This window comes from Zingiber officinale, chromosome 9A (assembly GCF_018446385.1).
Source record: "Zingiber officinale cultivar Zhangliang chromosome 9A, Zo_v1.1, whole genome shotgun sequence".
Lineage (NCBI taxonomy): Eukaryota > Viridiplantae > Streptophyta > Magnoliopsida > Zingiberales > Zingiberaceae > Zingiber > Zingiber officinale.
The window spans coordinates 116,437,704-116,461,586 of NC_056002.1; the positions used below are offsets into that span (position 1 = coordinate 116,437,704).

Genomic DNA, 23,883 nt, shown 5'->3' on the forward strand with positions numbered 1-23,883 from the left:
TGGACATAGTCAATTAGAGTGTCGAAGTCAACGATCGAAAGCATATCGTGAAAATGGTCAACTGCATTGTTCGTGGAGTGCTGTCTTTCTGTGACTTCCCAAACCTAACGCGTTGACCTCCATATCATGGTGCCACTTGAAAGAAAAAGTCAACGGCAATGGAGTAAGATGGCATAGGGTATGAGACGTACGGCGAAGTAGAGAAGAAAATTCCTGACGAAATTGATTGCAGACTTTGCTAAAGAAGAGATGATGGGAGATCGGATCATGCAAATCAATAGATTTTTTTTTTCTTCATCTTTATCGGAATTAACAAACAATAATTACTTAGATCGGATCGCATCCTTTGATGCTGGTCCATGGTGTTCCTACGCTGCGACGCTGAGAATGTCTCGGTACGGTTGACAGTCACAACAGAGGAAAGATGGAGTCGCCGTCAGATGTCGTGGTCATGTCCGCCACCGTGGGCGAGGTGACGCCGGCTAGGAAGAGCAAGTCGTCCTCGCTTATTATTTCCATGTCCTCCACCAGCAATTCCCCCTCGTCGTTGTCTTTTGCTTCTTCAACCTCCGCCTCATCCACGCTGCCTTCCCGTTTCTTTGTCCGCCTGAGGATGGAGGCGGAGAGCGGCGTGGTGGGGGAGAGCTCAGGTGCGGCGGCGGCGGAATATAGAGGACTGGCTTCTTGGTTGCTGTCGGAGGGCGACCTGGGAAACTCGTAGCTGGTGCTTCCGTCCAGGGAGTTGTAGTTCGTCGGCATGGAGTGGTTGTGGTCGCCGGTGTAGGTGATGATGAGCAGTGCCGAATCCGCCTGGCTCCGTTCCACCTGCTTCCGGGCCGGGCAGCCTTTTGAGCTGCTGCACTTGTAGTATCCCCTGTTTCCTCCATCAAAGTTAGTCCCTTTTCGCTTAGCGACATAAGAACAGAGGCGGCCAAGAAACGGCTTAATTACCGAGGATACGGCGATCCTTTTATCGGTTTCTGGCCATACTTCCGCCATGCGCAGATGTCCGAGGAGAGATCGTCGGCGGCGACATGACGCACGACCTTCTTCAGCTGTTGCTGCTGGCGGCTCTTCCTGGGAACGCCACCAAAGATGCAATTTTTACCTCCAAAACTCTCTCTTTTGGTAATTTTCTAAGTGAAAAATTGTCCAAAGGAACGAAGCTTAATTACCTTCGCCTAGAGCGGGGAGCTTGACAACTCAGCCGATCCGCCTCCCGAGGAAGCGGAAGTAGATTGGACCCCAAACCAGCAGCGGAGCGAGAGGATCTGGAGACAAAGACGCCGCCTTGGCCGCCCTCCACCGCCTGAAAGGGCTCTGGAAGCGGCGGGAACGCCCACACGGCGTCCCTTGCTGCCGACGACCCCGACGGGCGACAGCTCCGCACCACTGCGCCGAGGTCCCAGTTGTCTCCGTCCATCTCCGCCGCCACCGTGAACATCCTCCACCCAACGGTCGCTGGCGTTGACAACAGAAGTAATGGAACGGCGACAGGAATGGGGCGCTGACTTTTCGTAAGGGCAGGGAGGGAGGATAAGGCAAGAGATAGTGGAGTTGACATTTAAACAGATCTAGTGGGAGGAGTGGCACTAGTAACAGGCTAACAGCGAAGTTTTTGACGTTGGCTGCAGCCGACGTGCATTGGATCCTTTGGATTCGTCAAAACAAAAGTGCAAAACCACTCAAAACAGGATTCGGGTTGGTTTCTGGGAAGGAGCACAAGACTGCTTGCGTGTTCCTTGGATTCCCAAGCTTGACTTTGGATCAATGTCAAAGGTGTGAGAAACAAGAGAGAGAGGACGATGAGAGTAATTCAATCAAGTGGATGCATGGTCCATGGAAACAACGATGTCGGCTGACAAAAAGACGAAAGAGAAAATAACAGCACGTAGATGCTTCAACAAGGACACAAGATGCCCCAGACATAGCACATATGGTAAATAATAGTTTATTTGTAGTGGGCAAAATCTAAAATTTAAATCTCAACTACGATGCATGGTAATAAATTTTTCTTATAATGAAAAATAGTTATAAGAATTTTGACCGTCTAAATAAATCTCTATTAAAGTTTCTTAACCAATGAAAAATTTTCATAGGACCAGACCTAAGTTTGAAGAACCAGAGATAAGTCACAGTGATGACTTATAGCCCATTAAAAAAATTGAATTATTCTCAATAGAATGAAAAACTTAAATCTAGTTGAAACATTATAGTCTTTGATCACACTTTGAACAGATTCTCCTTCAATGTTTATACAACCGTGTCCTAAAGCCCTAGTGTTCAGCTTGTCGAAACAATATTCTTCCATGATATATCACATTTTAACCTACACAAAATATTGTAAACAATAGATGAGGCACCAAATAAACAATGCTAAGAAAAATTTAGAATAAATCTAGCATGGTACAAAGTCATTAGTTACACGAGACACTAAATAGAATATTGAATGAACTAAACGGTCCTTAGCATAGCTATACTTGTGAACAAAAAAATTGTTCTTATATCAGATGGAAGTGGCAGAAATGTACCTATATGCAGATCCTCCATTCTACTGGAAATTTTCAGATAAACTTGAACCCGCAGAGTTGGATTTTGTCCATAGAAGTGGGTTTGGCTGATAAAAACTGTTTTCCTATCATGAATATCCGAGTCCAATCTGTGCTTCTGCTCCTCATGTATGCCGCTTTTGTCGATTAAATTGGAAAAACTTATGCAGCAACCGATGGACTTCACCATAGTTTTGAGTAGATGAGACAAGCTGCTGCTTTATCCAGAGTGGTAGTTTGTTCGTCGGGTGTGACATGTTTTGGCTTAATTGGCTGCAAGCATAACGTGAGTCGACTAACAAAACTGCAGCATAGTCATTTACGTGCCTGATCGCTCGACCTGCAGTAGAAAGATTTTGATGAAAAAGACTTCAGCATGATTGGCTAAATCTTAAACAGAGAACCTACCAATTGATTGATTTACGGCCTTCATGCACAAGTTCTCATAATACTCTTTTCCTCTTTGCTTGCACCTTCGTAAGAAGCCAAAACCAGACTCAGCCTCGTGTCCATCATTAGATGAATTCCTAAAGGGCTTGTTGCACCTCTGTGGTATGGCTTGTCCTAGTCCTTCAATATGTTGTACTCTTTCAATCAGTTCAATATCAGGACTTGGATATGGAAGCCCAACCATTAGAATGCAACGACCCATGCCGTCGCTAAGATTTATACCTTCAGAGATCTTTCCCCCAACCACTGCTAACAGTACAGCTCCATTGATTCCAGTATCTTTCAATATTGTATCACAACTCGCAATGGTTTCCTTGTACTTCTTAAGTACATGCTCAACGTCGTTACTACTTTTAGGTTCCCTGTACACAATTTTTTTCTTTGAAATCTTTGAAAGAACACCCGAAGCTTTCCATGCATCATAAACCCGTCCTTCGTAGTCAAAGGAAGAGAAAAACACTACAAATCCTTCTGGAACAATTGCCACGAGATTGCAAAGTAGGCGCCCTAGCTCTTCAATCTGTTTGATCAACAAAAATGACCAAGTTGCAATGAGTAGAAATCAGCATTTATTACCTCAAGTATACTAGCATGACAACATTTAAAAACACTACGAACTGCTATAGGTACATAACAAAATTCTCGACCAAATTTAAGTCATCTGGAAAGAGAGCAGCAGAAGGATTATCCAGAACAAGCATCTGGTTAAAGATTTTAACACCATGCTTATATATATTGGTTATTCTAGCAACTAGGGCCTTCTATTGGAAAACATATCCTAATGTTCCTTACAGTAGCTTCCAATTCAATACCTTGGTTTTCAGTTGGGGAACTACAAGCCTAGCAGAGACTAGTGGGATGGACTGCTGACCAAGGGAGCCCTGACAACAAGGTTTTTCCTTGATGAGTAGTTGGCTTATAAGGGTTAGTAGTGTGTTTTCCTCTACAATGGTATATCCTTGTTTGGTTTACTAACTCCTACCTTAGATATTGGAAAATTAAAGTCATTTAAGGACACATCTTTTGGAATCAGCTATAGATAACCTCTCTGGTCCGAAATCTTGCTGCATGGAGGGAGTGTTGTCTAATAGTCAATTTTATTGGGTGGTCTTCGCATTCCAAACTTGAGGCAGTATAATTTGGCATTACTTTGTCACTAGTGATGATTATCCTCAGTGAGTAGGGCACATAATGGCAATGTGTTGTATCTAGAGCATATTTCTCTTCTAGATCTTGGGAACTGGCGGTGACGGATCACCATTCCCCTATACTCAGAAGATTATCAGGTATTTTCATGATTCATATTCTGTCAGTATTCTCTGAATGTTTGTAGATCTATAGATGTAACCTTATATCATCGTAGGTAGTGTGAGAAGGTGCTACTAAGTGGATGTTGTGTTTCTCCCACTATGACAATTAGGATGTGACGCAGTGGAAAACTATTGGTTCCGTTGATTCGTGCACGATTATCGGAAGCGATCCTTTAATTCCTGTTGATTCAATAGAATACCAAGAAAGACAACCAAACTCGTCGTTTGGGTAAAGAGAAAGGCACGCTCGAAACTATTATTAAATCAAAAACTCCCTTACATCAACCTAAACAATTGTTTATATAAACTCCAAACACTAAGAGACAAAGAAAGAAAAGAAATTCTAACAAAAAGAAAAAATGCTAAACATACTAAAAATCCAAAATATCCTAAATGGATTCAAAATCCAAAAATATAAAAGACAGAAATTATCAAAAATATCCTAAATATCAAACTCGATAAAGATAATAAAAAGATTAAAATTGTTCTTTTGTTCTTGCATCATTCTTCCTATGGGGGAGAAAATTCGCCCTCGAATTGTTGGTCATATCTTCATCAGAAGTGTTGTTGATGCGTTGCGGTCTTCTTGGTGTGATGCAGCAGAAAGTTATTGAATTTGTTGATTCATGCACGAATATCGGAAGTGATCCTGTCCGAAAGCTGAATCAACAGACGCTGGGCACGTGGCGCTCTCCGAGTCGTTGACGTAGATCTCCGACCGGTCGTACGAACCTCCGGCGAACTTGCAAAGAAGTCGGGCCGGGAAGGGGTTCCCGGCGACGACCCTCCGACGCTCAAGTCAGGCAAAGCTCGACAACAAAGAAGTGACTCCAAATATCGTAGAATGCATACCTCCGGTGAAGGGTGAGGCCCTTCATATAGGGCTGGAAAGGGACTCACGCACACATATCGAGGCGAATACGTGTCCTCAGCCCATACCTCCATATGGGCTTGTCAGAAAAGCTTACCTGACCCCTTACTGCTACAGTCCGAGCACGTCTTTGACGGGACAGCGGACCCCTGTCATAAGATCCTGCGTATGGCCTGCTCCTCGGACATACCCGCTGTCAGAGGATGTTTCCTTGTCCTGTTCTCCTTACTATATAGCGAGTGTCCGGCCGGTCAGCAGTCCCTTTTCGTCCGGCCGGTCATACATGCTGGTCCACTTGAGATATTCCCGATAGTGTGCTCTGTGGAGACTGATCGCATTATTGCTACTTTATGCCTTCGGCCGAGTGGGCCACCCGCTCGGCCGTACAATCCTGTTCAACGAGCGTCGGAACCCTGACTCCTCGCCGGGTGCCGTGGACTCCGATAGGACTCCGTTTGGCCGACCGGTCTCCTCTCCTCCGATCGGCCGTTCGGCCATTTGACTTCCACGTGACGTTGACTTCCCTCAGAGGTGGGTCCCTGTTCTTATCGCCGAATCACTTGCCTCCCCTTCAAGTCTAGTCGAAGGAGGCGATTAGTCCGACTGACTGGACCATCAGTTGGGCGGAGCGTCCTGCTGCAACTGCCATCTACTCGGAAACCAGAGGCAGCCAAAACGCCAGTCAACGCCAACTTTCCTCAGCGTCTCTTCGAATTTTCCACCAATCTACATCATTAAGGTCGAGCACGCGCTCATTAAATGCATTCCAGTGCTGAATGCCACGTGGCGGTGCTGTCGTCATCGTACGGCGACGGCGTGGGTTTTGATGGGATCGAGGCGGTTCGAAATGAACAGTGCGATGCGTGCTCCGATTCTCGCGACCTGGATCCAACGGTGGAGGCCGCTCGGGCTCCACCCTATAAAGGCTTCGTTTTCTTTCCTTCACCTCACGTCTGCTGTCGCATGCCTCCCAATTCCTCCTGCGCTCCAGACTTCCGGCGATCTTGCGCTTCTGTTTCCGGCGATCTCCGGTGCTCTTCCCTCGATCCTCCTCTCCGTTGTAAGGTTCTGCTTCTTTCTGCTTCTTTTTCTCTTTGTTTCTGGCATTTCCGTTGCTTTTCTTTCCTAAGTTTTCGTTCCTGGCTACTGTTTCTTTGCCATCTTCTTCCTTCTCTTTTGATTTCGTCCGTCCGGATCATGGCCCAATCTTCTCAACCCGAAGATCAAGCCCTCGGCCCATGGTACACTACCATGGAGTCGCGATTCGATCGGCGTGACGCCGACCTTCTAATTAATACTTTTGAGATCCCTTCCAACCTTGAAATCATCCTTCCCACAGATTCCGCTCGGCCAAACAAACTGCCGCACGGAGCGTTTTGTGTTTTCCGTGACCAGTTCACGGTCGGTCTGCGACTCCCCATTCATCCCTTCTTTATAGAAGTTTGTAACTTTTTCGGCATTCCGCTCGGAAGCCTAGTCCCCAACACTTTCTGCCTTTTATGCGGTGTAGTCGTCCTCTTCAAAATCCATAACATTCCCCTCCAGCCGGAGGTCTTCTATTACTTCTATTATCCCAAGCAATCCGAGCCAGGCACCTATATGTTCCAAGCTCGGCCCGGCTTGGTCTTCTTCAATAAACTGCCTTCCTCCAATAAGCATTGGAAGGAATTCTACTTCTACATTCGCTTTCCCGAACGGCCTACCTTCCGAACCCAATGGCAGGTCGGAAATCCACTCTCCCCAGAACTCAAAAAATTCAAGACCCGACCGGATTATCTCCACGCCGCCAACATGCTATCCGGTCTGCGGCTTGACATCAACAAGTTCCTTCCAGAAGGGGTTATGTACATCTTCGGCTTGAGTCCGATCAGAGCACCACTACCGAACGGTTTCGGTAAGAATTTGACTTGGTAAATTCATTTTAATTGCTAACTGATTTTCTCTGTTTTCCTTTGCAGCGAACACCGTCATGGAGTCAGTGATGGCTGGCATTCTGAAGAAAAAGGCGGCGGCGCTAGAAGCCGCAGCGGCCAAAGAAATGGAGGCTCTCGGCATCCAACCGGTCGGATCTAATGAGGGAGAGAGCGGGACCCATGCTGGGGAGTCGGCCGCTCAGGCTTCTCTTCCAGGGCAAGCGACTGGCGCAACTGCCAGTCGAGAGCCTTCCGCTCGGGATGAGGGCTCAGCGCAAGAGGAAGAACGCCCCCTTCGACAAAAAAGACGCCGGGAGGAAACGCCACTCCGCTCGGCAGCTTCAGCTATACATCCATCAGAGCGGGTTACCGCCGCTTCTCGAGGTAAAGCTCCAGAGATCGAGGCGATTTCGTCCGATCGACGACCCCCGGTCGGCGCCGCACCATCCGAGTCTCACACCACCTCCCGACCGAAGAACTGTTGCCCGAGGCCGACCGACCCACAGCGCCCGAGCACATGATCACGATGAAGGGGCCCTTAGCTGAAATGTGGGCCGACGCTCGGGCGCATGTGGCACTGATTCCGCTCCGCAACTTGGCCGATAACCACATGCAACAGGCCACCGGGGTAGGTGTATTTTCTCCAACTTCCTCGCACATTCTTTCCGATCTGCTCATAATAAATTTTCTTTTGTCAGAGATGGGTGGAGGAGATTGCCGTTTCCAATCGGCTTGCGATGGTGAACGAGGAGCTTAAAAGGCTACGGAGCTCGGGCGGCGCTCCTCCGCAAGGCCCTTTGTATGCCGAGCTTCAAAAGGAACTCAAAAAGACTCAGGATTTGCTGGCGGCCGAGCAGAAGAAGACGGCCGATCAGGCCCACGCCTTGACTGAGTCCGAGCGGCAAGTCAAGTCGCTCGACACAAAAATAACCCTGGCCACCACCCGAAAAAACATGGCCATCTCCGATCTGGAGAAAAAGAATGTCAAGGCTCGGGGATTGGAGCTGAAAGTCAAGGAGTTGATGGAGCAGCTCGATAAAGAGAAGGCGGGCCGCTCGGCCGACGCAATCAAGCATAAGGACGAGCTGAAAACTCTGCAGGAATCCCTCGCTGCCTCCCAAGCGGTCTTCACAAAATATCAGGAGGCCGAGCCGAGTCGGGTCGCCGCCCTGAGACAGAATTACATCCGCTCGCCTGAATTTTCGGAGAAGGTTTGCGAGCGGATGTATACTGCGTTTGACCTTGCCATGACCGGCACGGTGACCTATCTGAAGTCCAAGGGGCACCTTCCCGAGTCCGCCGTCATCCCCACCGCAGATCAAGTGGCTCTTCTCGACAACATCCCCAAGGACCTCTATGATTACCTAGAGTAGAAGTTTTACATGTAATTTGGCCGCTCGGCCCAAGGCACTCCTTTTTTGTAATTTGGCCACTCGGCCAGTCTTTTTAATATGCTATCCTTTCGCTTGTTGTCCTTTTGCTAGTTAATATGTGTGTTGTCCGCTCGCCTCTTATCACACCTCTCGTGCTCGAAAGGTATTTTTACGAAGTATTTTGCGTACCATTTCCGCTCGGACGAATATGTTCTGATTCGACGAGATTATTCACTGGATATTGATGAAGTACCTTTGGGTACTGGGCCGAGCAGAATGCATAGTTGGTCAAACGATATTAATAGCGATTACAAGTCCTTTTGATTGCCTTCTTCTTCCGCTCGAAAGATTTATAGACGCCGGCTCGTCTCTCGATTTTTAACGTCGGAGCTCGACGGTCTTCCGCTCGAAAGATTTATAGACGCCTGCTCGTCTCTCGATTTTTAACGTCGGAGCTCGACGGTCTTCCTCTCGGAGGATTTATAGACGCCGGCTCGTCTCTCGATTTTTAACGTCGGAGTTCGACGGTCTTCCACTCAGAGGATTTATAGACGCCAGCTCGTCTCTCGATTTTTAACGTCGGAGCTCGACGGCCTTCCGCTCGGAAGATTTATAGACGCCGGCTCGTCTCTCGATTTTTAACGTCGGAGCTCGACGGCCTTCCGCTCGGAGGATTTATAGACGCCGGCTCGTCTCTCGATTTTTAACGTCGGAGCTCGACGGTCTTCCGCTCAGAAGATTTATAGCAGCCGGCTCGTCTCTCGATTTTTAACGTCGAGCTCGACGGTCTTCGCTCGGAGGATTTATAGACGCCGCGTCTCTCGATTTTAACGCCGAGCTCGGCGGTCTTCCGCTCGAAGATTTATACGGCCTCGTCTCGATTTTAACGTCGAGCTCGACGATCTTCCGCTTCGGAGGATTTATAGGCCGCTCGTCTCTCGATTTTAACGTCGGAGCTCGACGGTTTTCCTCTCGGAAGATTTATAGATGCTCTCTCGATTTTTAACGTCGGAGCTCGGCGGTCTTCCGCTCGGAGGATTTATAAACGCCGTCTCGATTTTAACGTCGGAGCTCGACGGCCTTCCGCTCGGAAGATTTATAGACGTCGGCTCGTCTCTCGATTTTTAAAGTCGGAGCTCGACGGTCTTTCGCTCGGAAGATTTATAGACGCCGGCTCGTCTCTCGATTTTTAACGTCGGAGCTCGACGGTCTTCCGCTCGGAAGATTTATAGACGCCGGCTCGTCTAAGATTTATAGACGCCGGCTCGTCTCTCAATTTTTAACGTCGGAGCTCGACGGTCTTCCGCTCGGAAGATTTATAGACGCCGGCTCGTCTCTCGATTTTTAATGTCGGAGCTCGACGGTCTTCCGCTCGGAGGATTTATAGACGCTGGCTCGTCTCTTGATTTTTAACGTCGGAGCTCGACGGCCTTTAAGGCTAACTTTAACACTGTCGTTCGGCGAAGTTATTTGTCATCCTTTTTATCATTTTTGCGGCCTGTATTACAAGTACATAGGCGACCAAAGCATATGCAAAATTACATCAGCGCACCTCTTACCCAGCTCGGTACGGCTGGAGATGATTCGCGCTCCATGGTCGATCCAGCCGTCGCCCGTCTTCATCCTCCAAATAATAAGCACCCGAGCGGAGCTTTTCGATGACTTTGAAGGGGCCCGCCCAAGGAGCCTCCAGTTTGCCCACGTCGCCGACCGACTTTACTTTCTTCCAGACAAGGTCGCCAACCTGGAATGCTCTGGGGATTACGTGCCGATTGTAGTTTTGCTTCATCCGTTGCCGGTACGCCATCAGCCGAACGGATGCCTTGGCTCGCTCCTCGTCGACCAAATCCAGCTCCATGTTCCTCCGCTCGGCGTTGCCATTATCATAGTTCTGGATCCGGACGGACTCGACGCCGACTTCGACAGGAATAACCGCTTCGCCGCCGTACACCAGATGGAAAGGCGTGACGCCCGTTCCTTCCTTTGGGGTCGTGCGGATGGCCTATAAGACGCCAGGCACTTCATCCACCCAGCTTCCTCCCAAATGGTCGAGCCGAGCGCGCAGAATGTGAAGAATTTCCCGGTTGGCTACTTCGGCTTGACCATTGCTTTGGGGATACGCCACAGACGTGAAGTGTTGCTTGATGCCGTAGCTTTTGCACCAATCTTCGAGCAACTTTCCCGCGAACTGCCGCCCGTTATCAGAAACAAGTCGACGAGGGATGCCGAATCGGCAGATGATGTGTTGCCATATAAACTATTTAACCATCTGCTCGGTGATCCTGGCCAATGGCTCGGCCTCCACCCATCTGGAAAAATAGTCGACAGCCACCAGCAAAAACTTCCGCTGACCGGTCGCCATAGGAAACGGACCCACGATATACATTCCCCACTGGTCGAACGGATATGATACGGTAGCTGCCTTCATTTCCTCCGCCGGTCGGTGATAGAAGTTGTGATACTTCTGGCAGGAAAGACACGTTGCGACAGTCCGAGCGGCGTCTGCTTGCAAGGTTGGCCAGAAGTATCCGGCCAGCAGGATCTTCTTAGCCAACGATCGTCCGCCCGGATGCCCTCCACACGATCCTTGGTGTACTTCTTGAAGAATGTACGCCGCGTCCTCCGAGCTTACACATTTCAATAGTGGCCGAGAAAAAGCCTTCTTGTAGAGTTGGTCTCCAATGAGCGTGAACCGACCGGCTCTCCTTCTTAATAGCTGAGCAGCTTCCCGATCGGACGGTGTCGCACCCGTGCGCAGAAACTCTATGATGGCTGTCCTCCAGTCGCTCGGAAACGCGAGGCCCTCCATCTGGTCGACATGTGCCACCAAAGATACTTGTTCGATTGACTATTGGATGACGACCGGCGTTATTGAACTTGCTAGTTTGGCCAACTCATCTGCCGCCTGGTTTTCCACTCGGGGTATCTTCTGGATAATGACCTCTCTGAAATTGGCCTTGAGCTTTTCGAAGGCTTCCGCGTAGAGTTGCTGAGCGGCCAACTGAGAATCTGAATGCAGCGTCACCCGTCCGGCTCCCACATGCCGGGCGACCTGTAAACCGGCTATAAGGGTTTCATAGTCTGCTTCGTTATTTGTAGCTCTGTAATCCAGCCGGACGGATAAGTGCATTTTTTCTTCTTGAGGAGAGAGTAATAGTACGCCAATCCCGCTTCCGAGCCAAATAGAAGATCCGTCCACGAATATTTTCCACATGGCTTCGGGTTCTGGCCTTTGTACTTCGGTGACAAAATCCGCCAAGGACTGCGCCTTTATCGCCGAACGGGGCTGGTATTGAATGTCAAATTCGCTCAACTCCGTTGTCCATTTGATGAGCCGTCCGGACGCTTCCAGGTTCAACAGCACTCTTCCCAATGGGTTGTTCGTCCGGACAATGATAGTATGAGCCAAGAAATAGAGACGGAGGCGCCGAGAGGCGAGGACCAAAGCAAAAGCCAGCTTCTCGAGCCCAGTGTAACGAGATTCAGCATCTTTTAAAATATGACTTAGAAAATATACAGGTTCTTCTCCGCTCGCCCTTACTAGTGCCGAGCCGACTGCTTGCTCGGTTGAAGATAAGTAGATGCAAAGTGGCTCACCAACAGCTGGTTTGGCTAGCACCGGCAGAGAGCTCAAGTATGTCTTCAGATCTTCGAACGCCCGATCACATTCTTCGTCCCAGTGAAACTTAGTGGCCTTGCGCAAGATTTTGAAAAAAGGCAAGCTCCGATCGGCGGTCTTGGAGATGAATCTGGACAGAGCTGTTATCCGACCGGTCAAGCGCTGCACTTCCCTCAGATTTCTTGGAGACGGCATATCTTGTAAGGCTTTCACTTTGCTGGGATTTGCCTCAATGCCCCGCTCGGTCACTATGTATCCCAAGAAATGCCCGCCTTTTGCTCCGAACAGACACTTCTGAGGGTTCAGCTTAACTCCATACCTCCTCAGCGTTCGGAAGGTCTCCTCCATGTCTTCAAAGAGATCGGCCGCTCGGACGGACTTGATGAGAATGTCGTCCACGTATACTTCCAGATTTCGCCCGATCTGCTCTTTGAACACTTTGTTCATCAAGCGCTGATAAGTGGCTCCCGCGTTCTTCAGTCCGAACGACATCACATTATAGCAATAGGTGCCGTCGGCTGTAACGAAGCTGACTTTTTCTTGATCTTCTCGGGCGAGCGGCACTTGATGGTAGCCTTGATATGCGTCGAGCATACATATCAACTCGCAGCCGGCCGTAGAATCCACCAGTTGATCGATTCGGGGCAGAGGATAAAAATCTTTTGGGCACGCCTTGTTAAGGTCCCGGAAATCGATGCACACTCTCCATTTGTTGCCCGGCTTGGAGACTAGTACCACGTTCGCCAACCAGCTAGGGAATTGGACCTCGCGTACGTGGCCGGCTTCCAAGAGTTTCTCGACCTCCGATCGGATGATTGCATTCTGTTCGGCGCTGAAGTCCCTCTTTCTCTGCTTCACCGGCCGAGCGTCCGGTCGGACGTGGAGCTCATGTTGCGCTATACTCGGTGAAATTCCGAGCAGCTCATGCGTCGACCAGACGAAGACATCACGGTTTCTCTGGAGGCATTTGATCACTTCCTCTTTCTGGTTGGCCTCCAAATCGGCCGCAATGAACGTTGTGGCCTCCGATCGGGTCGGGTGAATCTGCACTTCCTCTTTTTCTTCATAAACCAAAGAGGGAGGTTTTTCAGTTATAGCGTTCACCTCGATTCGTGGCATCTTCCGAGCGGAATTGGCTTATGCTCGGACCATCTCAACGTAGCATCGCCGAGCCGTTAGTTGATCTCCTCGTACTTCTCCCACTTTGTCTTCAATCGGGAACTTGATTTTCTGGTGGAAGGTGGAGACTGCCGCTCGGAATTCACTTAGAGCCGATCGTCCCAATATGACATTGTACGCCGACGGAGAGTCCACCACAACAAAGTTTGCAGTCCGCGTCCTTCTGAGCGGCTCCTCTCCTAGTGAAATGGCTAGCCGGATCTGTCCGACCGGCTAAACTTCATTGCCCGTGAACCCGTAGAGGGGGGTTGTCATGGGCAGCAGCTCGGCTCGATCAATTTGTAGTTGATCGAAGGCCTTTTTGAATATGATATTGACAGAGCTCCCTGTGTCAATAAAAACGCGGTGAATAGTGTAATTGGCTATTACCGCTTTGATGAGAAGAGCGTCGTCGTGTGGCACTTCGACTCCTTCCAAATCCTTGGGCCCGAAACTGATTTCGGGTCCGCTCGCCTGTTCCTGGCTGCAGCCGACCGCATGGATCTGGAGTTGCCGGACGCTCGCCTTCCTAGCTCGGTTAGAGTCACCTCCGGTCGGCCCGCCAGCTATAATGTTGATTTCGCCTCGGGAAATATTACTTCTATTTTCTTCTTCCCGAGCGGACGGTCGGGGCCGCTCCCTAGACATCCGGGGATTCTCATGCCTCAGAGTGCGATGTCGCTCGGGAGTCGGTTGTTGTCGCCTGTCGGCTATCGTCCGATCGGCTTCACGAGGCCTCTGTCGCCTGTCGGCTGATGGCGATCGACGGCCGCCACTCCGGGGAACGGGGTGGGCGATTAGAGGAAGATTCCGACAATCCCTGGTGTTATGTGTGTCCGTCTGGTGGAAGGAGCAGAACATTGGGGTCCATTTCTTCTTTGGCTTGGGCCGCGCGGCAGCTACCTCTTGCACGTGGGACCTCACATGGGGGGAGCGGATTGCTTCGGCCCTCGGTCCTCTGAGCGGCTGATGAGCAATGTGAGGCTTCCGCTCGGCAGGGGGAGCCCGCTCGGTTGGGGTTTCCTTTCTTCGGGCCGCTTGGGCTTCCTCCACGTTGATGTATTCGTTGGTCCGGTGTAACATATGGTCGTAGTCTCGGGGCGGCTTCCGAATGAGCGATCGGAAGAAATCCCCATCCACGAGGCCTTGTGTGAAGGCATTCATCATGGTCTCCGAGGTGGCCGTAGGAATATCCATGGTCACCCTGTTGAACCGCTGGATATAGGCTCGGAGCGATTCGCGGGCCTCTTGTTTGATGGCAAACAGACTGACACTAGTCTTCTGATAGCGCCGACTGCTTGCGAAGTGGTGGAGGAAAGCCGTTCGGAAGTCTTTAAAACTTGTGATGGATCCGATCGGCAACCTCCGAAACTACCGTTGAGCCGATCCCGAGAGGGTGGTAAGAAAAACTCGACACTTCACTCCATCTGTGTATTGATGAAGAGTAGCTGTGTTGTCGAACTTACCCAAATGATCATCTGGATCGGTGGTTCCGTTGTATTCACCGATCGCCGGAGGCACATAGTGCTTTGGCAGAGGGTCTCGTAGAATAGCCTCTGAGAATTGACGGTTGATCCGTTCGGGAGAGGCGTCCGCTCGGGGGGCTTTGCCTTTTCTGCTGTCTCGTCTTGGCACTTCATCTAAAGAAGATCCTCGATCACGATTAACTGCTGCGGCTTCAGGAGTGCGGAATAGAGCCCGATGGAATGGAACTGTGGCCGGTGGTACTTCCGCTCGGCTTGTGCCTTCTGTTTTTGTTCCACAAGCTTAGCAGCCCTCGACTCAATCAGAGCGTCAAGTTCCTCCGTGAAGAGCGTCACTGTATGTGGTCGTCCAGCTTCGTCCATTGCTTCCAATCGGATGCAGGAGCGTTCCCACAAACGGCGCCAAATTGATCCTGTCCGAAAGCTGAATCAACGGACGCTGGGCACGTGGTGCTCTCCGAGCCGTTAACGTAGATCTCCGACTGGTCGTACGAACCTCCGGCGAACCTGCAAGGAAGTCAGGCCGGGAAGGGGTTCTCGGCGACGACCCTCCGACGCTCAAGTCAGGCAAAGCTCGACAACAAAGAAGTGGCTCCAAATATCGTAGAACGCATACCTCCGGTGAAGGGTGATGCCCTTTATATAGGGCTGGAAAGGGACTCACGCACACATATCGAGGCGAATACGTGTCCTCAGCCCATACCTCCATATGGGCTTGTCAGAAAAGCTTACCTGACCCCTTACTGCTACAATCCGAGCACGTCTTTGACGGGGCAGCGGACCCCTGTCATAAGATCCTGCGTATGGCCTGCTCCTCGGACATACCCGCTATCAGAGGATGTTTCCTTGTCCTGTTCTCCTTACTATATAGGGAGTGTCCGGCCGGTCAGCAGTCCCTTTTCGTCCGGCCGGTCATACATGCTGGTCCACTTGAGATATTCCCGGTAGTGTGCTCTGTGGAGACTGATGGGCCACCCGCTCGGCCGTACAATCCTGTTCAACGAGCGTCGGAACCCTGACTCCTCGCCGGGTGCCTTGGACTCCGATAGGACCCCGTTTGGCCGACCGGTCTCCTCTTCTCCGATCGGCCGTTCGGCCATTTGACTTCCACGTGGCGTTGACTTCCCTCAGAGGTGGGTCCCTGTTCTTATCGCCGGATCAGGAAGCAATCTTCTAAACCCTGTTAATTCGCTCACGAATACCAAGAAATAGAAAAACAAAACTCATCGTTCCTAAAGAATGAGATAGCGACTAACTCCACAAGATCAACCTCGCTTTGATATCAACTGATGCTGCGGAAAACTATCAGTTTCATTGATTTGTGCACGAATACCGGAAGTGATCTTCTAATCCTCATTAATTCAACAGAATACTCGGAAAAAGACAACCAAACTCGTCGTTTGGGTAAACAGAACGGTGCGGATGAAACTATTATTAAATCAAAAACTCCCTTACATCAGCCCAAACAATTGTTTATACTAGGGGTGATCGCGGATCGGGTTGGTTCGGTTATTGGGATAAAAAACTATCCGACCCTACTAGATCGGATAATGTAATATCATGACCCTACATCCGGCCCTATATCCGGCGGTTATTATGTATTAAATATCCGACGGGTTGTCAGTTATTTGGATATCCGACCCTATATCCAATGAAATATAAAATATAAATATAAAATAATAAAAAATAAAATATTTTAAAATGATAATAGACATTACTTATTATACATTGTAGTAGCTAATCGTCAATAGCTGCTACAATGTGTAACAACTTATCGACAGTAGCTACTACAACGTGTAGCAGCTTATCCGCAGTAGCTACTATAACGTGTAACAACTTATCGGCAGTAGTTGCTACAACTAGGGGTGATCGCGGATCGGGTTGGTTCGATTATTGGGATAAAAAACTATCCGGCCCTACTAGATCGGATAATGTAATATCATGACCCTACATCCGGCCCTATATCCGGCGGATTTTGTTTTTTCGGTTCGGTTCGGGTCGGTATAAGCGGGTTGGTCGGTTTGGCGGGTTGACTGCTCACCCCTAGTTTATACAGACTCCAAATCTTAAGGCACAAAGAAAGGAAAGTAATCCTGACAAAAGGAAAAAATTCTAAACATGCTAAAAATCTAAAATATCATAAACAGATTCAAAATAAAAAAAAATACAAAAGACATAAATGATCAAAAATAGCCTAAATACCAAACTCGATAAAAATTTAAAAAAACTAAAATTGTTCTTTTATTCCCACATCAGGATGTCACTTTTTGACAACTAGACTTTTTTCAATCAATCGGCCTTCATTTCACTAGACTAGTTACTTCAAGGGACCCACCTAGGATTTTCACAAATTGTGGCCATTCAAGAAGGCTCTAGTGATCCGGATGTGATTTGGAGATTATGATGGCCACTGTTACATTGGTTCGGCCTATAGAATGTTGTTGCAAGACCCACAACATTAGTTCATTTGGCCCTCCTTTCATTGTTTAAGGTGAAAGTGCTCATTTGGTTGGTTTTGCATGACAATCTTAACAACAGGATGGCTCTATGGTGGAAGTGATAGATAGTGACCTCAATTTAAAATTCTCGCACACAACAAAGACAAACAATAATGTTAGTAACACGAGTGTGCTTGTGTGTTTGGTTGATAATGTCAAGAGAATCACCATAGCAGAAATTAAATAAACAAAAACATGACCTATATGGTTTGGAGACTCTGCTTCTACTCCACAAGCTTGTTGGAGGTTGCAAATTTTCTTTCTAGGTGACGACCCTGGTTCATGTGTACCTTTGCTCTCTAGCTTGGAACTCTATAAATGGCTTGGTACTCTCCTTTATAGATGGCATTATCTCTATTGTTTTGACTATCTATCAAAAGAACTTGGTTGCTTTGTTTCACTCCTAAGGTATCAAACTTAACTTTAGAGTTCATGTGTTCTATATTCAACAGGAAGGGCCTACATCAGTCTTTTGCATGCACCTAGCGATCAAGCCATTATTTAGGCATGGATATTGTTAAAGCTAGGAGGCTCTACACTCATTGGTCCTACATGGAAACTATTAGATAAAATTGGTCCCTTTCCTAATAGTTCAAAATTTTGAAATAAGTGGTTAGCCAATTAACTTTAGTAGGAGGCCTAGGGTTTGAATCCACCCTATGTGAAATAAATAAAAGTTCACACCTGTGAGCCATGATTGGCATGAAAGGGCGTGTTAAAGCTAAGAGGCTCCATGCTCATTGGGCCCACATGTACGTGTGGGGATTAAAATTATTTGTTTCCTAATAAGTCAAACTTTTGAGATAAGTGGATAGCCAATTAACTTTAACATATACTGTTATCTTCTTTAGATGGGAGGATGCAGTTGGAAGGCTTGGTCATCTCTCCAAACTCTTTTTCATTTCATTACTATATAATCTTTATAGCTTCATGTGATGATGTGTTTATCATGCAACTGTTCTATGTTCTCTTATGTCTCAAATTCTATCTTTTTAACTAGGTTGGGTAACGTCAAGCCTGGGGTGACCAGCCCCGCCCCACGGAAATTTTCCACGAGCCACCAGGATAAATCGGGAAACGCTCACAGCGGGCAGCCCAGAAACCCAGCATCCTTTAGTTGCGTGCCCCATTTGGAGGAAAAATTCTTGCAAATTCGCCATAGCTGGGGCTCGAACCACGGGTGCCTGAGTGACAACTTGGATGCCCTGCCGCTGCACCATACTAATTTAAAAAGGTTTTTCAGTGAACATACTGTTCACTCTACTCCTTTTCAAAATTAAATAAATAAAAATAAAAAGGAAAGTTGCATAGCATGCTAATGAATCCGTGTTAACAATCCAAAGGCACCACATAACTTGTAGAAATATACTTCATAATTAAACAGAACATAGCAGCCTATTGTTCCAACTTAGTTACATCCTAATAGAAAGGTCATCATCATTCATAGCAAACCACATCAACAGACATACAACTTGTGTAAAGAGAAGATAAAAAAAAACTAGGAAACTATGATGTTCCATGTCATCATATACAGGTGGCAATCACATAACTTAGCCATCAAATAGTGAAAGTATACCACCAATTTATTAACAAAAGAAGATATGAAGTGGATAATAACAAATGTCAGCAATAAATCAGGGTGTCCTAATTAGTTAAAATCAGCCATTCTGATCATGAGAATGCATATTTGAACTATCTAGCATTTCAATCCCTTCAATTGAGATCAAACAGAATCAAACTAACTGAACTTTTTCAGTAGCTCAGTTTGTTATTCAAGTTGAAGCAAATAATTTGAGTATGATATCAATTGACTAAATTTTATATTTTTGAATGAATATGAGATATAAAAGTAATAAATCTCCAAGAAATTGCTATTCAAGTACAAAGAGTTAGATTTCCAAGTCAATTATATATATGTGATTACTAAACTAAATAGATCCGAATATATTTGAGCTTACTGCAAACTAAACTAAACCAAAAGGCACTTTACAAAAATAGAACCCAGAAAAAACTTAAAGTTCAGTTAGCTCATCTACAACCAATTATGAACACCTCTAAGGCTATCTGCCATTAATGTACCATGTAAGCTAAATACTAGTTAATAAAATGTTCTGGAATGTTTGTTGCACTAAAAGATATAAACCTAGAGCAGAAGACTCAACTACTATACAGAGGTAGTAAAAATTTGGATAATATATGAGGTAACAGGGTTCAGTTTAATTTCAGCAAATGCAACACCAATTTGAAATGGCAATTCTCTGTGAACATTTAATTTGCATCTCATGCTTGTGTAGTAGTTTTTTGGATACCTCCAGTGATGGTAATCCTAGACATCGGGCAAATAACTTGGCATAGAATTTAATATTGTATCCTTATTTCTCTAGAAGATATATATTATCTAGGCTATATTTCGTATTAAGTGCAGAAAATGAGAACAACAATAGTCATCTGAAAACGGGCACTCATCGCTCAGTTAGGTATCATACACAACAAGAATGTTTCCATCATATAATTTGCACACTCTAGAGATCATTAAAATCCTGCTATTGAAGATCATATTTGTTTTTTTAAGTAAAACATGTGCTTTGCATGTTAGATATTTGGTATATTAGTACAGGGCTTCTACTGCTTAATGAAATCCACTGAAGCATATCAAAAAATATTCCAGCATTGAAAAACTTTAAAGGTAATGTACAAACCATGTTCGAAGAATTTCTTGAATTATAACTGAAATCAAAGTCAATGCCTGATGGGCCATGCGAAACTACAATAGGCAAAATGCTCTCTGGAGGGACAATATGGTTGCATGTGTAGAAATGTACTTCATCCCGTGACAAATTAGGGAAGAGTCGTACTCTTGTCTCTTCAATGGGTTGAAGTGTTCCCCCAGCCAGAACGACAGCATATGCTTGATCCAAGACCTGCAGAAAAAAAGTTTGAGGTAAGTACCACTGTCCAAATCATCGTTGTTCTTGAGAATGGTTGAATCCATGGGGCAACAGACCTCAGAAAAAATTGTGTGTCCAGACAGCATCATAAATTTAATGTATCCTTCCTCTTTCTGACCAGATAATTTTGGTCTTGAGAGTAATATTCTTCCATCTCTATCATTGTGAACCAGTGAAATAATGATATTATCCAATGTCTGAAAGCCAGATAAGATGCTTCCTTCCTCACTATTATTCTGGCTATCAGAACAAATGGAATTGTGACTTTGCAAGCTTGCCAGTTTAGTTCCATAGCCACTTATCTAAAAAAGCAATAGTTATCAGGTAGGAAGAAACTCCACAGGAGATAAATTCCATCAATGTGATACCTTGTGAATTATTTTGCTGTCTTTGATGTACCTGTGGAGTTTCACTAAGTTGAGGTTGTCAATGTTAAGTGAAAATAAGAAATCATTTATAGTCATGGAAGTGTCAGCAAGTGACCCTTTAATCCCTTGCTCATCTCTGTAAGAACTGGTGCTAAGGAATTCATGCAGCTTTTGAAGAAAGGACTGGATTAACACTATAAGGGTCTGGATGTAACGGCGATTTCCTGGACCCAGGCAACTACGAAATTTGTTGATATAAAACTCGAGGGCGTCTAGTATTCGCTTCAACTGTAACAGACAATTAAAAATCTTGCTTTTCTAATTGCTCAACATCATAAAGGTAATTGCATTAATTAGTTGAATCAGCAGTTAAAGAAGTCAAGAAAAGCAAATCAAATTTTTCTATCAAGTTAGATAAAACATCATTCATGTCAACGATAAGGTTCTTTTCTGCATAACATATCTAATAAGAAGAAGTGTACCATTCCTAAATCACAAGATATCACAACAGTAACTACCCCAGTAAAGTTAATCAAAGAGTATATGATTACATATATGTTCTTACAACATTTTGTTTATGCCTATGGAAATATTGTATGCCCAACAAATTACCTGTGTTTCACTGATCTTTGCATTGTACATGTTGGTTAGAGAATCTGCTAAGTTGTGGGCTTCATCAATAATTATTATACTTTTCTTCAAATTTATACTTAATGACTCACGTGCCGACCTCAAAAATAAGGATTGGTAAGGAAGCACAATTATGTCAGATGAAGGAACCATGTTGCGGGCACCATAGTAAGGGCATGTACCAATTTTACTTCCTAGCTGAACAAGATCTTCAATGTCCATTGCGCCTGTGTTCCACACTTCATTCTTGAATAGTTTTTGCAACTTCTGTCGCCGTAACATTGGACAACCAGATGTGCCCTTTGAACGTCGCATCTTCCCCTTGTCATCCAAAACCTTCCAAACAATATCCAGTTCATAAGTTGAAACTTGCAAGTAATATTACACACACAAAAATTGACATTTTGCTATAGCATCATTCCATAAATGGCAGCAAACAAAGAGAAATTACAATTATACAAAAATAAAATAAAATTATGTGATCAGGTTCTGGTGCCTTACAGGAACCCATTATCATAGTACAAATGTTAGCAAACCCAAAACAACGGCAACTAATTACAGTATCATATGTTAGTGGCCTTGTCAAGGAATTTGGAGTAGCGTCATGAAACTGTCTTGCTGTAAGCATGTTCAAGCCAAAAAAAAAAATCATTCATGAAAATAAGAATGCAAGTAATTCCAATACTATTTTACTAGTAGAAGAAAATTGGAAAGGCTGGGACAAGAATGGAACAAAGAAATAAACAAGAAATTTAGATAAATTAGGACAAGACTGGAACAAATAAATAAACCTGAACAATCTCACAAACCTTGAGTTTCGCATCTTTCTGATTCCTTTGCAGCTCCAAGCATCTCTCATTAATCCGGCTTGGGTTCCTAAGCTTTAAAACATCTGATTAAAATAAAAAAAGAATACAACTGATAAATAGATACAGGATGGCTACCAAGTTTTTCAATGAATATGAAGCCAATTTACCTGAATTAATACATAAGTTCTTCCTTGAACCTAAACATGCAAGTTTGAGAGCCAAAGCAAACCTCGTCCTTCTGAATTCATCCACAAACTGTGATAGCTGTGAATGTGTCCTGCTACAAAAATATACCTTAGGTGTCACTTCCTCATCTTCCTCCTCGTATGCCTCCTCATCACTGCTGCTGCTCCAATTAGAATCAGTATCCCTCTTCCTCTTTGATTTTTCAAAGCCGCCCTCCGTGCTTTCATCTTCACTTACATATTCCTCCAACAAAAAATCCTCTTCGTCGTCCAATGACTGCACACCCATCTTTTCCACATTTACTGATTTTGCTCCAGAGCGCTTCTTCTCAAAATCTCCAACCACAAACTCACTTCTTTTTCTGGGAGCCTCTTTCTTTTCTACATCTGTGATATCAAAGTCCCTCATCCACTGGGGCTCGTCGCAATTTCCATCATCGTTGGCTTCGCCCAGTTTCGCATCCGTCTTCATAGACTTCAGTAGCTGTTTCTTTTCCTTATGGTCGACGACCCATTGCATAGCGCTACAAATGAGGCTTAGGGTTTTACCGGTTCCTGACTCAAAATCCCAGACCAGTGAACAAAGGAACCACGAAGAATTGAAGAATAGATTGGCGCGGAGACATAAGGAAGGATTAAGACGGATAAAAGAAATAGAACGAAGAGAAGTACCGGTGGGGCTCTCGAGCATAGCGACGCCGCCGCCTTTGTCGAGGAAGTTGTAGAGAAAGCTCATGAACTCGGTTTGGATTGGATAGGGCTCGAAAGGGAAGGCCGGGAAGTCGCGACGCGGCCGCGGATTCGTGTCCTCTTCTCCCATTTCGCTCCTCCCGTTCGTTCTCAGCCTTCGTTCTCCGTCTCCCCTTCGGTCGGTTCTTACTTCTTAACAGCGATTTCCCGCGCAACTTTTCACGGCTCGCCTGGATCCGTCCGATTCCGATAATGGCAGACACGTGGTTCTTTCGACAGACAAGTGAACTAGACTTTTACTCTTTCAGTGCTATACGATAGACAAGTGAACTAACTTTCCATGTTATATCCACGCGACGGATAAAGTGTGTTGGCAAAAACACAAGAGGTTTTTTTTTTATTTTCTAAATACTAGCGATACAATGTAGAGAGATACAAAAATTGGCATATAGAACTAATTTTAATTTTTAAATATTATCCTTATTTTAAATTTTTTAGTGGACAAGATTATAATATTTTTATAATTTTAATTTTTTATATCAAATATTAAATTGATAAGAATAAATAATACATTTAATCTTAGCTAAAATACTACCCATAAATTGGGTAAAAGAGATCCCTAATTCATGCATTTGTGGAAATTATCAATACTTTGAATTTTTTTTGTATGAAAAGAAAAAAAAAATATTAACATAATTTTATTTTAGGTTTCACCAAAATTAGTTAGTAAAGATGACAAATTCTTAATAAAATAGTAAGATAAAGAGGGCGTTATAACATTTATGAAAAGAAATTTAGTATTATTATCTCTCACTTAATTTTTAAATAGATCATGCGCGTTATAACAATTATGAAATTATAATTGTTACAATATAAATTAGGCGAGCAAGTGGAATGTGTTTTATCAATTACAAATAGATCAAATATTACCGTGATATAGCGGCTATAAAATTGTAGATATTGCCCCAACGAGTTGCTACATTTGGTACTTATATATAGTATTGTTACGATAGATCAAGTCAATTTTT

At 45.6% G+C, this 23,883-nt stretch overlaps 2 protein-coding genes across 2 annotated transcripts; both read right to left on the minus strand.

Annotated features, from left to right (window-relative positions):
- Positions 1–265: 265 nt before the first annotated feature.
- Positions 266–23,116, minus strand: LOC122019671 (ATP-dependent DNA helicase DDX11-like). The gene is made up of 12 exons (XM_042577130.1): positions 22,838–23,116; positions 22,148–22,720; positions 21,981–22,063; positions 21,154–21,507; positions 20,542–20,829; positions 20,230–20,475; positions 19,925–20,146; positions 2,958–3,519; positions 2,532–2,889; positions 1,176–2,329; positions 952–1,077; positions 266–874 (listed from the first exon to the last, which is right to left on the minus strand). The coding sequence occupies exons 1-9, from the start codon at positions 22,983–22,985 to the stop codon at positions 2,675–2,677; spliced, it is 2,691 nt and encodes an 896-aa protein (XP_042433064.1). The 5' UTR covers positions 22,986–23,116; the 3' UTR covers positions 266–874; positions 952–1,077; positions 1,176–2,329; positions 2,532–2,674.
- Positions 409–1,564, minus strand: LOC122019499 (probable WRKY transcription factor 27). The gene is made up of 3 exons (XM_042576961.1): positions 1,176–1,564; positions 952–1,077; positions 409–874 (listed from the first exon to the last, which is right to left on the minus strand). The coding sequence occupies exons 1-3, from the start codon at positions 1,562–1,564 to the stop codon at positions 409–411; spliced, it is 981 nt and encodes a 326-aa protein (XP_042432895.1).
- Positions 23,117–23,883: the final 767 nt, after the last annotated feature.

What these genes read in the sequence shown, in the direction of transcription:
- LOC122019671 (XM_042577130.1), bottom strand. Translation starts at nt 22,985, where the DNA reads ATGGGAGAAGAGGACACGAATCCGCGGCCGCGTCGCGACTTCCCGGCC. An exon ending in CAAAGATCAGTGAAACACAG is followed by an intron (nt 20,830 to 21,153) that starts GTAATTTGTTGG and finishes TGTCTGTTACAG; the next exon opens with TTGAAGCGAATACTAGACGC. An exon ending in GGCCGTAAATCAATCAATTG is followed by an intron (nt 2,890 to 2,957) that starts GTAGGTTCTCTG and finishes TTTCTACTGCAG; the next exon opens with GTCGAGCGATCAGGCACGTA.
- LOC122019499 (XM_042576961.1), bottom strand. Translation starts at nt 1,564, where the DNA reads ATGTCAACTCCACTATCTCTTGCCTTATCCTCCCTCCCTGCCCTTACG. An exon ending in GCTCCCCGCTCTAGGCGAAG is followed by an intron (nt 1,078 to 1,175) that starts GTAATTAAGCTT and finishes TGGCGTTCCCAG; the next exon opens with GAAGAGCCGCCAGCAGCAAC. An exon ending in AAAGGATCGCCGTATCCTCG is followed by an intron (nt 875 to 951) that starts GTAATTAAGCCG and finishes TGGAGGAAACAG; the next exon opens with GGGATACTACAAGTGCAGCA.